At 39.9% G+C, this 13,978-nt stretch overlaps 1 protein-coding gene across 7 annotated transcripts in view; it reads right to left on the reverse strand.

The window, feature by feature from the left end:
• The window catches only part of CFLAR (CASP8 and FADD like apoptosis regulator), a 21,540-nt gene extending 7,799 nt beyond the window's left edge, over positions 1-13,741 (reverse strand). Inside the window, exons 1-10 of one of the 7 annotated variants that reach the window (XM_026087561.1) lie at positions 12,759-13,741; positions 10,423-10,494; positions 9,723-9,876; positions 7,094-7,527; positions 5,440-5,545; positions 4,381-4,516; positions 4,060-4,157; positions 3,117-3,168; positions 2,270-2,319; positions 1,214-1,292 (exon numbers count right to left, since the gene is read on the reverse strand). In XM_026087561.1, the coding sequence (XP_025943346.1) occupies positions 1,214-1,292; positions 2,270-2,319; positions 3,117-3,168; positions 4,060-4,157; positions 4,381-4,516; positions 5,440-5,545; positions 7,094-7,389 (817 nt within the window). In that variant the 5' untranslated portion in view covers positions 7,390-7,527; positions 9,723-9,876; positions 10,423-10,494; positions 12,759-13,741. Of the gene's footprint in view, positions 1-1,213; positions 1,293-2,269; positions 2,320-3,116; positions 3,169-4,059; positions 4,158-4,380; positions 4,517-5,439; positions 5,546-6,263; positions 6,380-7,093; positions 7,528-9,722; positions 9,877-10,422; positions 10,495-12,758 lie in introns of those variants that run through there. The other 6 variants (XM_026087550.1, XM_026087569.1, XM_026087579.1 and 3 more) reach the window with 6 other exon arrangements.
• Between the last annotated feature and the right edge of the window lie 237 nt (positions 13,742-13,978).

Here is a 13,978-nt window from a genome sequence, read left to right on the forward strand (position 1 = left end):
TTTACTGAGAGTAGAAGTAGAGTCATGTATTAGCTTGAATAATTTAGTTTCTACACCCCTCTTTTTTTGCTGTATTTTTTATTTTATTTTATTTTTGCCAGAGGTAGGTCATGAACCTGACAGGACAGAGAGAAAAATGGATCCTGGAGAATGCTGCCCAGTTACATGTAGCTGAGTTCAGCGCTTTCCTCTGTCCCTCTTCTCAACTCATGGCCGGACTGTGAATTTGTCTGGTTGCTGGTACCCTACTAGAAAGCTATTTAAGTATCTTGTTTTATATATTGTTCTAAAATACTATTGTCAAACAAATTGCAAAAGTTTCCTTGTTGTGTCTGTGCTCTGCATCTACTGTTCTCCAACTACGTCATTAAGAACTGTAAGTTGGTCTGTCTGGGCCACTAGTTACAAGAAACAGAAAAGACATGCCCACAAACGCTCTTCCCCCATGTCTCCTAGCCTATTACAGAACTGACTGCCAGCATTCTCATTCTCTCCATTTTTATTTTTAGCCTCAAGTGCTCCACTGACTAAAGAGGTTTCTGCTTACGCAAGAACCCAATGCTTTGGATTCTACAAAGGCAATCAGAAAAATTCAAACTTTAACCACAGCACCAACTACCTTGAATTCTACATGCAATTTTTAACTAAATCAAGAGGAAAGAAACTAAACCATTTCCTTCCCCTCTGAAGCTGTGATAACAGTTTAAATTAAACTGTGCAAGATACAATAGAGGCCTAACTGCATTATGATCATGATCATGTACCGTCAGCTACGCAAAATCTGTGGCAGCCAACATGATTACACTTCAAGTCTGTAACTGCTTTTTTTTTTTTAAATGGCATGAAACATCTTGGTTACCATACCTTCCAATAACCTGCTATATGACGGTAGCTGAACTACTTTGTTGCTCTCTCTGAACACCAGTTTCTCCCCCTTCCCTGAACATCAATCCATCCCCTTATAAATTCTTTTGTTCAGAGAGTCTGAACCTAAAAAACAAACATTTTTTGCAATAGCTAGGATAGTTGGTTTTAATTTCACGTTGGGCTTTTCAACTCTCTACTTTAGAAGACTTACTATAAATAATAGACTAGCTGACTAAGACAACATGAYCCCAGTTTGACTGGTAGATTTACATCGTATTCTTTACATAAAGTTATTTTAATTATCTGAGATTAATAACAAAAGGAACTTTCATTTCCAGAGACTCACCTGAGTCATTGCCAATACAGTCTATAATCAGGCATATTCCTAAAGGTTGACTTTGCATTCTGTATTGATCATCGAACATCTGAAGAAAGTGAAAGGGCAAATATAAAGTTAGTGTCACTCCTTCAGCTCACAGACTTGCTTCTTTTCTCAAATTTAACCACCTCAAACCTATTCAATCACATTCTGCTGTTTTTCCATAGAGAAGCTAGCAGAAATCTAAGTACTGGGATATAATGCATCTTATCTATGCAAGAAAAAAATTCAGAAAACATGGATGGAGTCATGATTTTTCCCCTAATTCTATTACAGGCTTATGTTTTGCATCCTCATATCATGCAGTCTTACTACTTTAATCAAATGCTAAGACTGAACCAGGAAAGAGGGAAACATATTTGACATTGAACCTTAACTCTGGGGCCAGACCATAAAATGGGGTCACAAAATAGAGCACCAAAACAAACAAACAAAAAAACCATTTATTTTCTTATTTACTTGGACAATGTAAAACTTTCTCATTCCTAAGTTATCTGTAATGACTCAGTCTATTACAATCCCTTGCCCCTTTAAAAAGATAATCAACTTGCTTTGAGTTTGGTAACTCCCTGCTCTTGGCCCACAGCAGGGCTAGTGAAAGCTGCAGTAAGTCCATTCTTACTGTTAATACCCAAAGCATGTCCTTTCCCCGTTTGGATGGCCAGGGAAAAACAGTAATTTTTTTTTTTTTTTTCACACAAAAAAGCCTTGCCATTTCTAACATAGATGCAAGAGGTCTGACTTCCAACAGGTTTTGACTTAGCCTCTACTCATGAATATACATGTTCTGCATGTACATCATATATACATGCTTTTTGCACACTGTTGATTGCATATTAGCAACTAATATTTCATATTAAAAGTATCTTCTCTAAGAGAAATTCATAGAACCTGCTTATGGCACAGGAAGATAGAGATGTACACATTCTGTTTGCATGCAACTAGAGGAAACCTCAAACTCAAAAGAAAACTAATGTAAATATATAGGGAGATTTATAAATATACATAAGCACATGCACATACCTTGTGTGACATTGGTCCTGATTCCTGAATTGATATATGGACTGGTTCTGCTGTGGTTAAAACACATGTAAGTAATCTCAATATGCAGGCATCAGTGACACTTCTTTGAGACCAAATCATTTAGAAAGGAACTCATTCAGTTTGGCCAAATTCTCTCTCATCTGGACCTTTTAGTTTCTATATAAGTTACTAAAGTTCAGCAAATAATAAAATTTTACTTTCACCTCAAATGTTACTTGGAATACAGTCTACATTACTTGTGACAACAACAATCTCTCTCCTATGCTGAGAAAATTCAGTCAACTACTTTTAAAAAAATCATCATATTTGAGAGGTGTAATGGATTTCCAGAAAGAACACAATACTCATGTTAGGAAGCTGGTACTAACTGGACAACATGCTGGCTGGCCCGATGGAGACGTCCACAATTAAACTGACACAAAAACTTCCTAGTTCAGACAATCCTATGGTGCACAAAATGGACACAGCCGCACGTTGAGGGGTGGGGGTGAAGAGAGAGAGAGAACACAGCTGCACTACACTGGCCACCAGGCCTGGCTAGTCAATGTCTTCCATAACTTTTCTTATAAATAAGCTATTTATTCAGTTAAATAGTTGTGAAGGTGGAAGCCCCTAACTATTTCAAGAAATTTTTAAGATATGGCAGCACCAGCAAAACAAATACAAGAGAAATAATAAGACAGGGCTCAGTTTTCAGATGTACCAAATACTCAGAAACTCCTGTTGATATCCATAAACATAACTATTAAATAACAGTCCTTTCAGTACAATGGAACTCATAATTTGTCTCTTTTTGATAACCAAAACTCAGATAGATTGCTCCTACCCTGAATAAGGCTTTGTCTGTTTTGTGTTTTCTCCTGGTTCACATTTTGTATCTAAAATAAAGAAAAAACTTTCAGAAACTAGTATCATGTATTGCAAAATACCACAAAACAATATTTTTACTCCTCAATAGAAAGATTACATATTTTGTTTCATATATACCAGCAAGGACAAATTTTCACTGAATTCAAAAGGAAGTTATAACAATATTATGACACTATGGAAAGCCAAAACAAACTCTTTACCATTACTAGTTTGGAAAACAGAGCTGTTGTGGCTGTGCTAGTAGAGACAAATTGAGCAATGTATTTTGTATGTAAGCTTTGCACATATATATTTACTGAATACATGACAGAAAACATTTCTCTGTGAGACTAAAGACTTTAAGAAAGGTCTCATCATCACAACATCAGACCTAACACAAACATAGGAAGTTCTGCATGCAGTAAAATTTGATTCAAAATAATTTAGTGGGTGACTTTTGACATATTCAGAGACCATTGCTAAAATGGGATTAAAACAAAACCAGAAAAGCTTTCCTAAAAAAGTAAACCATAACTTTCAACTTCCAAAGCTGAAATGCTGCTTTCCCTGGATTTTGCAAAAGTTCACAAGTACAAAGAAAAATACATTTTCCAAAGAACAGTCAAGTAAAACTTTTCACTTCCCAGAGAAGCATAAAAAATTTTCAAGATAAAGATTTAATATGCCCAACTAACAGGAAAAAATTCATAGAAAGTCTTTAAAGAGGAGTTTTCTCAGCGTCAGAAGAATTAAACCAGGCCCTAAACTGAGCAAATAACAAGAACCAGAGAAATAAACCAAGTAACATTCTAGTTGCTAGTAATCTCTCATTCCTTAGGTCCTGAGAAGATGAATCCCCTTTCAATGTTGGGCAATATTTACAGACAAATAAAAGATCTGTTGATTTATTGTATACTTACCCCTGAATTGTAAGGGGGATCAATCAGACTGAGATTAGGGAGAGATGCCTGAAGTGCATTTACATACACTGGCTGAGAATGAACGGAGGACATTAAAGCTGAAAATTTAACAGAAACACACTGAAAAATACACTGTGATTTATTAACCATTTTAAAGCCTAATTCCTTGAAGCATGAAAATACTCTGACATGTAACTCATAATTTTATCTTTAATAAGAGCTCACCTGATCCTTACTACAAGGACTATTCAGTTAAAACAAACAAACAAACAAAAAAAACCCCACACAGACAAATACAAAAAAAACAAAAAAGCATTTTACCTTCTTGTTTGTACTTCTGAATCTTCTTAATCAGGTCTATTCTGTGAATGTTTCGAAAACAGTCTTCTATCAACTCCAGTTGATTAGGAGCCACCAAATTTAGTTTCTCCAGGTCAATCACAAGAGCTAGAAAACTCTAGAACAGCAACAGGAAAAAAAMCCCCTACTAACTGTACTATCAGTAATTTGCTCTCTATCAGTAACTCTGGGAAAGGCAAGTCCACTAGTCAAACAAAGCAAAGCAGGAAATAATGTGGGGAGGTGGTAAGGATTGTATATTCAAGAATTAGACACCAGCTGAAATACTAAGAAAGGATTATCTGGAAAACTTAAGAGTTCTCAGTATTATATAATAGGAGTAAATGGAAACGAGAAGCCAATAATCTTTTTTAAAAAAAAAAAAAAGGTTTTGAGGAAAAATTTTCTTGCTGCTACAAAGCCAACCACTTGGAACGTCATCTCAGACGCCCAGAGTAATAGCTTAAAAAAGGGGAATTTACAAGGGGCCCTCTCCTCTCTCTCTTCTGTGCTCAGTGGACAAGTTTTCTGAATCCTCTCTGCTGAATCCCTTCTTTCTCAGAGCACTCAGAAGCAGACATTCCGAATGCAAATAGGCTGAGAATGACTTAGTTAAAATTGTTCTTTTGTAAATGAAACAGAGCACAAACAAAAAGTGATCTTAATAATAGATCAATATTTCAATAATTCAAATAATTCAAGATATATTTGAGATCCTACATATGTGAACTTGCAGATCAGGAATATTGAAGAAAGGCTTTATTTTATGCCTTCCACCTGTGAGATTCACAGGATTCATGGTAATACCATCCACTACAGCAACTCTTCACTGTTCCGCCTTACTGTTTTTCTAGCTTCTTTTACTGCATTAAAAAAAAAAAAAAGGTAGGAGCCACTACTCCTTCCATACTTCCTGAATTTTGTCTACTCCTGCTGCGCTATCCCTTGCAGTACTGTCTCTTCTCCTTACTGTCTAGCCACATCCCTTTTTAGTTTAATCTCTCATTGCTCTAGAATAGCAGACTAGGAGAAAGAAGTTACCTTATCTTTTGCCATTTTCATACGAGGTGCATAATCTCTGAGTAGGAAAACAAGAGAACCAACTTCTTCTTTTTCCAGATTCTCATTAATGTCTACCATTAGTACCCTGAAATGAAGTTGAGACATTTCTAAAGCATTAGCTTTCAGCAAGATCCTACCCCTGTCAACTCCCCAACTTCTCCCATGTTCCAGTCTCAATGCAGCATTCCTAACTAAACAACAGGAACAAACTGTACTCTGTTCCACAATCCATTTACAAAATACCTACTCTTGCTCATCTGCACCTGTGTCTTTCTATAGTAACTATTTTTAAGCAAGAGGGTTCAGTGGGCAGAAAAAATTGCTGGAAATCAAGATACATAATTTCTGTTCCTGTCTCTGCTTTTGCCTTGAGATATAACTGTGGCCATGACATCCTCAACGGTGATTGCAGTCTAGTGAACAGATGCTAATGTAAGGGAACTAGCTAGCGATCTAGCCAGGATTAACTCATTCTGTATTCTGTGCAGCTGGCTGAGGCAATTCTTAGAAATACTGTAACAGTATTGTGACTATGATTGCTGCAGAAGAAACAAAAAAATAAAGCAGATTCATTTTCCAGATATGAGGTCAATATTTATTTTCAAATTTACCTCCTATAATTATTTCCTGTTATTTTGAACTGTTTTGTAAATCACCATTCAGAGACAAATTCTAACAACCCTTAATGCCAAGTACTACACAACAGAATTATAATCAGAGTAGCAACCAGCACAATTTATCAACTGAAATCTGTTTTGCTGTTTTGCTAAATTCAGCCAGAATATGAAGAATCATGAAAATACCAGTTTCTGCCTCTTTCAGAAGACAGTGAAATGTAGACTGTTCTCTGGCACACTAGGACATCATGAAGTACATTTCCACAGAACTACTTGGCCCATATGATGCAGCATCACAAACACTTTAAAAAATACAGGAAGGATTAAATGGTGAGAAGTATCCCAAAACACAAGAAGGGATAATGGTTTGTAATTGCCACTGCTGGTGAAACAAAGGTCTCCTTAATATTTCAACACAGCTGAAGTGAGAGAATACAGAACAACAGAACACATCTTCAGCTTTTTTTTATCTGATACAGGATTTTTTTCTTTCAGTGAGATCAACACAGGAAAATCCTCCTTATGATTACCTTCATTTCTTTCTGAAGTCTCCCAGAGAAAAATCACTGGACCCTCTTAAAACTAAAGAGGCTATTAAGATTCTTAAAACTAAATAATAGAATGTAGTTAGAGACAGGCCACCTGAGAAAAGCTGTATCACAACATTATAAGCCAAAAGCAAACTGGAAAAAAMCCCCCACTAACTAATGACATTCCGCTAAAGTTGTCATTTCTACCTGCTCATCCAGAACTGAACAAACATCATTGTTGCCATTGATTAACAATCATCTTCTTAAAGATAGATGCTTGTAATGCCATGACTTATAAGAAGATACTAAGACTTATTTTAAGGACTAAACTTTAGATACTCTTTTCATTATAACTCATATATATGATGCCCTTTTCTGCTTGTCTTTTACCTTCATCAAGACCTGCCTATTTCTACCAAAAAAAAAAAAACCCAAAGCATTTTGAATAAAATAGAGTAGCCTTGAAATCTGAAAAACATATATTACCTGTAATCAGGAACAAGTCTGGGACACCTGGCAAGGTTAGCTTCCACTGTTGCCTTATCAGTCTTCAAGATCCTCCTCATCAAGTCAAACCTCTTAACTCTGTACAACAGCTCAGACAAGCCAAAAAGAGACAGTTTCTCCCTCTCATTCAAAGCCGCCAGCAGCTCTCTAAGGTCTGCAGTAGCTAAGTCAGGAGCAAGGTCTCGGCACAGGAAAATCATTATCTCATCTTCTTCTTTATCCAATTCTTGTTCAATCTGGTGAATAAGGGCAGCTGGCACTTGGCACTTGGTCATCACTTTGTTGCTGTCCCTTTAAAATTGACAATCTTCTGTTTTTTTTAAACAGGAAGCCAACGTGACACAAAGCCCATTTCTACCACAGTGCTTCTCTGGTGTTCAAGCTTAACTAGATGTGTTTCTACAGAAGTAGTTCTGAGGGAGAGAATTAAAAGGTTCTGAATCAGTGACCTACTGCACAAGATCCCAGTTAAAACTTCTTTCTGAGATATTCAACTCACAACTAAAATGCCAACTTAGTCTATAAAGACCTACTGTTCTCAAGGGGTTCTCCCAGCTGTTCATTACAGAACAAAAAGTAGTTGGTAGGTCATAAGAAGAACTTTAATTTTTTTTGATTAGTAAGTAAAACTACCTTAGCACAAGTCTGTAAATTCCATAGGAAGTGAAACAAAAAATCATCAGCCTGCTGATAAGCAGTCACATTTTAAGTGTTTCTGGAAATAATAGGTAAGCTGTACAGCATTTTAAATCTAAATTTCTGACCTCTTCCCACCAACCCTCCCACCTGTCCACCACCCCCTTTTCTGCCCCAAAAGTCTCAAGGCATTTTTCAGGAAGTGTTTTGAGCGCTAAGATGTAGTGTAATCCCATGTTATAGACAAAAGTACTTAAAAAAMCCCCACATATATATAAAAACACTACTATCAGGTATTTGTAATGTGCTTTGCCTTAAATGAAATCAAAATAATGAAAGTATTCACAATGTAATACTTTTCAGCAGATTAATTATCTTGAAGTTCCAGAATGCAAGATGGATTGTCTTATTTACTAGTATCTTTTCAAGTGATTCCACTCTGAATGAGTTACTGGGGTTTTAAGGGTTTCTACCCACACACCCTCTGTTGCTAAAAAAAGATGAAAGAACCACACAAAGAAAAAATTCCAACCTTCAGTATGCTAATTTATTATCTCTGAAGGTACAGATAGGCCACAGGCTGCCTTTTCCTTCACTGTGACATTTATGTTTCACAATACTAAAAACTGAAATAAAAATTCAACCTCTTGTGATTAAGGAAATAACTAGAGTACTATGCTCAATTTCTGCTGCCACCAACCATGGAAATTCAATCTACCCTTCTCTGTTCCCTACTATATACACGGACAAAGATGAAATAAGCAACCTGAAAATAAATCTTAGTCCTCACAAGGAGCTCAGTTACTATACTGAATGGTTTTGTGTAATCCATTTTCTAAAGCCAAAGCCATATCATAACATTTTCCAAGGAAAATGCCCTTTGTTACACATCAGCCTTTGATTATACATCAGCCCTTTGTTACACATTCTGGAAGTCATGACCAACAATGCCACATACTGCATCCACACATTAAGGAGATGAGATGAACTCAGCTTCAAGCTATTTTCTTCATTCAGATGCTGTCTAAACGGAAGATAACTTTTTAAAATAATTAAACACCAGCATGACTCATCTCTCCAGAAAAGGAGCAAGAGTTAGGTTCCATTAAACCCACAGGCTAGGCTCCACTGCCCACTAAAAGAGCACATCAAAATCAAGTTCCTAAAGTAAAATCTCTTTTACCTACATCCACCACTGCCTAGAGTGACCCATATTTTCTAGAGAGACCCATATTTTTCACAGAGTCCAAGACTGTAGTGGATTTTTCCTCCACTTTAGGCTTACACTGTTGTTGAGTATCACAATGGCAGGAACAGTAAAAGTCATCAGTATTTTAAAGAAAGAATCATTTATCTCACAGATGGCATGCCTGTATCACTAGGGGATTATAACACAAGTAGCTGCTATGACCTCAAGGTTCCATCTTCAGAAACACAACTGAAGGGGGAGGTAAGGAAGGGTAGCACAGACAAGTTTTAAAGTATCACAGAATTCACCACATTAGAAGACCCAAGCATAACTTGGCTTAAATACTCCTACACTTCCATACTGCAGTGTAAATGAGATCTAATGTATCTGTAATTGAGTCCTCAAACAGCACTTAGGCCACTTTGGCTCATTTTCAGAAGCAGAGAGCATTCAACTGCGGCTGACTGTAATAAAGCTGCAGATACCCACCTTAGTCCATCAGTGCCTCCTATTTACATTCTATACACGCCATTCTACAACTAAACTTGTAGTGAAAATGTTTTAGCTAGTTTAAAAAAAAGTGTACGTGCGTGGGGGAAAGAATTTCCAACAGAGTTAAGATTTCAGACATGCAAAGTTACTATTTATGCATCACTTCAAAAATAATCTACCTTTAAAAGATGCATATGAACTATTTATTTTCATTAACTCCCTTCATGTAAGACAGATCACATGTTACTGTAGAAAAATGCTGAACAGTACTTCCAGTGCCAAATCTCTTACCTGTACACAATTCTACCCACAAGAACGTTGAAAGACAGACATCTGATCATGGCTGTCTTACTGATTTACACATCCAGATCCAGCATACATTTGTCTTCAGCCAGTATTTTCCAATGATGGCCCATATACAGAGTTGATGACCTCAGCTCATTTTCTGTTGGACAAATATCAACATCACAAATTACAGCTGGGGGTTACTTGCTAATATTAGTGGGGGAAACTAAGGAAAAATGAGCTAGGATCACACATTCTTTTGCTTGATTTCAGATGGTCCACTGAACCAGGAATGAAACACCAAATACCAGGAAAAACAACTGTGCATATACAGTCAATGGTCAATAGTGCACACTCTCGCAGAGTTTGGAGAATGAGTAAAAGCAACATGAAATAAGTGTTCCAGTATCTGAAACTGTGCTTATGACTTTGTATCCAAAAATCATGCTGCCTTATTTTGATAGCAGGAATGTCATATCACTTGGGCAAACCTGACGCCTTCCATCTGCATGCATCTGAGCCAGACTCGGACTCACTTGACCATGAGGGGTGAAGGCGTCATGTTTCACCCTTCCATCTGATATGACAGCTTTTGCAAACATCATTGGTACAGTTATCATAGCTGCAACACAGACAACTAAAGAAAAAGAGAAAAGCTATGACAGAATGCATAACCTAGCAGTCTAGTTTTCAATTTTTAGATTACCTGGGCTCTGCAGCAAGAAGAGCTTCTGAATGTAAATTCTCTACAAAAAGGAATGAGAGGAAAACAGCATGCCTTTCCAGGAAAAGAGAAAAAAGTTCACAGTCAGGAGAGAAAGTTGCCCCTGTAGTTTGTGTGTTCATGCGTGCATGTAATTTGCCAACACTGCTGCAAGAAAATACTTAAAGACTTTCCTCTTTTGTTCAGTTCAGTGTTGCATGCACTGAACAAAGATTTCAGCACAAAGGTTATAGAGCAGGAAGATGGTTAAAACAGACAGAGCTCCATGTCCTAAAAACAAAAAAACCAGCTGTGCCTGCCGGAAGTACTACACTTATTTTCATTACATTCTCCATTTAAATGAAATCCAAAATCATTGCAAACAGCAGAACTCTAACACAGCCACCAACACTGATGTATCTGAGGATACTGCAAGGCTGCCTCAGCAATATTAGGGGCAGAGTGAGTGAAGGGGGCAGGTCTACTCTTTTCTTCCTGTAATCAAAGAACCAGGAAAGCCCCAGGCACAGCAAGGGAGGATGACTGGAGAGGAGGCAGTTTTCTGTAAGTCTGGCTATTTCAGTTCACAATCACCCCAAATTTTCACAGGGCAAGGGCTCTTGTGGAAAAAAGTCATAAGGTCTCTGAAAAAAATGACTGATTCTAGAGTGACTCATCAGTCGCCTTGGGACCCCAAGAGGACTGAGATAAAACATGTCTCAAGGGGTTTACTACCAAAGCGCACTTAAATGCAAGTTTCTGCTTTTATTTAACTTTCAGGTTTTCCTTAACATAGTGGAAGATTTAAAGGTCAAATGGACATTCCCTTGACGAATTTCTCACGTACTGCAATGGCAAAGCACCCTTGTCAAGGGCACACTTGTCTAAGTCTGCATTGACTTTTGACCCTGGATATTGCACTGTATGTAAGGATTTATTAAGATAAACACCTGAGAAAATTAGCAAGTGTATTTACTTCTCAGACTATAATAGTCATTTCCATTCCATACTAGGGAAACAGCTAGGAAAACATTAGTATATTAATTGGTTTCTATGAAAGTAATAAAATGAATTATACTATTTTCTGCACTGTTTCACACTGCCTAGAGTCTATGTAGAATGCATTCAAAAATCAAGGGCCTTTTTTTTTTTTAAGGTGTGAGAATACTAGAACTTCACACACAAAGACCTGCAAGGCTCTATTAACTCCCCCCTGTGCACGTACAACGCTCAAGCAATTTTACTTTTTGCTGTTCAACTCCCTGCATCAAACCATGAACCTACGACTGCAAAACAAATGCTGCACAACATACTATTATCAGCTCAATTAGCAAGGCAAAAAGCAGTGTCCTGTATTAATTGTGATAAAGTCATCTATCAGGCCTCACATTAAGGAGAAGTCTTTCAAGAGGAGCAGGGAAATGTTTTGCACTTTAAAAATCACCTACAATTACAGTCTGTCAGTTGAGACAGCATTTGTTTCTTGAACATTTCATAAGTGTAGTATGCATCTCTACAGCAGCAAAAACGGGATCTATCATCAGCAGTTGTAGTTCTTGTTTGGAAAGCCCTCTTTGTTTCACAGAATGAGCTCAAGGGGAAAAGAGTAGGTTACCCTGCTACAAGGAGGTACTTGCTACATTTTGTGCCCCCTCCACTCTGCTTTAAGAGGTAGAGGTGGTCAGACCACAAGGTGCTCATTTTGAAGATGTATCAACTGACATTTTTCAAAGCGTTGAATATTTCGGGGCATGTTCCACAAGTTTCAAATTTCCCCGGAAAGAAAGACGATCTGGTATGAGACACTTAGGGAAAGCCCGCAGTAACTTCCAGCTTGCTCATCATTGTATTAGGCCTAAATGGTTTGCTCTCGGTGTAAACCAGTAATGACCACGCTAATTTCCATTTAAAGGTGAGCTAGTTTAACACTCCAGTCCTAATCAAAAATCGAAATAAACTGGCTTTACCCTAAGGAGTTTATACAGATTTCCGCCCAATTTTAACTACGTCACTTCAAATCACACTTGAAAAATTAAGCGAGAGGAAACTCCGCTCTGCAGGACGAAAAGGACAGCGCCGGGTTTCGTTTCTCCTCACGAGCAAGGACGGGCTCAGGCCTCGCTGGCGCTGGGCGCCCCGGCTCGCCGCGGCCGCCCAGCCACAGCCGGCGCAGCGCGGCCCAGCGCAGCGCAGCGCGGCCCGGCCCAGCCCGGCCTCCCTCGGGAGCGGGCCGCGGCGGGAGGAGGGCCCGATGCCAGAGCAGGGCGTGTGGGGGCGCCTGTCCTGAGGGCGCAGGGGGGTGGATGTGTGGGAGAAGAAAGAGGGGAGGCATAACGCACCCACGCGCACCGGGAGGTCTCGTCTACCGCGGCGGGGCCAGGTCCGGAGCTGGAAGCGGTGCGGCAGGGAGGAGGAGAGGGCGGTACCGGCCTCGCAGCAGGCTCCCCTACACCAGGCGTGGTTTCGAGCAGGGGGGCAGGGGGAGGCATATGGCCCTGGGCGCTTTTTCTTTCTAATGCGAGTTTCAGGATGAGACATCCGGAGCATTTTCTGCTCCCGCTCTTAGGACTGCTGGGACCAAAGCCGCCCCTGCGCATAGACGGCAACAGTCGCTGCTCAGGGCCGAGAGCTCCCCTCGCTGAGGGACGAGGGGACTGGCTATCTCCGCCTTCCCCTCGTTACACAGCTGCGGAGCCACAGTCGCCAACCCTTATCGCCACTCCGGCCATTAGGTATTTTGGGGCGAGGGGAGTGGCTATCAGCCGCCTATTTTTCGGTTGCGCAGCCGGGAACTGTTTTTTTCAACCTGCCTCAGGAGAGCAAGCGCCCAGCGTCCCTTCCACCGTGCAGCCCGACCGGCCTGACGCCCGCAAGATGGCGGCCGGGGCGGCAGCGGAAGCGAGGTGCCCACCGGAGCGCGGCCCGCGCCGCCACTTGCGGGGGCCGTTTGCGCACAAAATGGCTGCCGGCGCTGTGAGGAGCGCGGCGCGGCGCGGCTGGGAGAGGGCGCGAGAGAAAGGACGGGAAGAGCGGCCAAGGAGGGGGTGAAGAGAGCGCCCTCTCAGTGGGATTTCTGCGTGTATTGGGGAGTTTGGGGGCTTCTGCTTGGAGCCCCAGAAAGGGAAGGTTGGAAGTTGCATCGATAGATAGCTGTACATATAGACATGCATACATAATCTATGTATGTATAGACCACAGACCTTTTAGGCCGATTTTCAGATGATGAAGGTCCACCTCAGGAGTCATTCAGTGGTGGATCCAGCAGTTGTTTCCAGTGAGTGAATGCAGACTCTGGTGAGCAGGTATTCCCTATAGCAGGGCATTTCGGTGGGGGGGGGGGGGGTTATACAGAAACAAATTTTTCCTGCATTCATGTCTTGCTGTATCACTCTGAATTCATTTGTAGCGAGGATAATAATTGTTGAGGTTCGTGACAGTTTTGAGCTTCTGTTTGTTGTGTAATCTGCAGTACTTTGGCCCTGTAAGCTGGGTATTGCCATTCCCATGGTATAAATGGCAACTCCCATCAAGTGACTTAATTCTGGACTATCTTGTCGGC

Source organism: Apteryx rowi, unplaced genomic scaffold, assembly GCF_003343035.1.
Source record: "Apteryx rowi isolate R43461 unplaced genomic scaffold, aptRow1 scaffold_12, whole genome shotgun sequence".
In the NCBI taxonomy this organism is placed as follows: domain Eukaryota; kingdom Metazoa; phylum Chordata; class Aves; order Apterygiformes; family Apterygidae; genus Apteryx; species Apteryx rowi.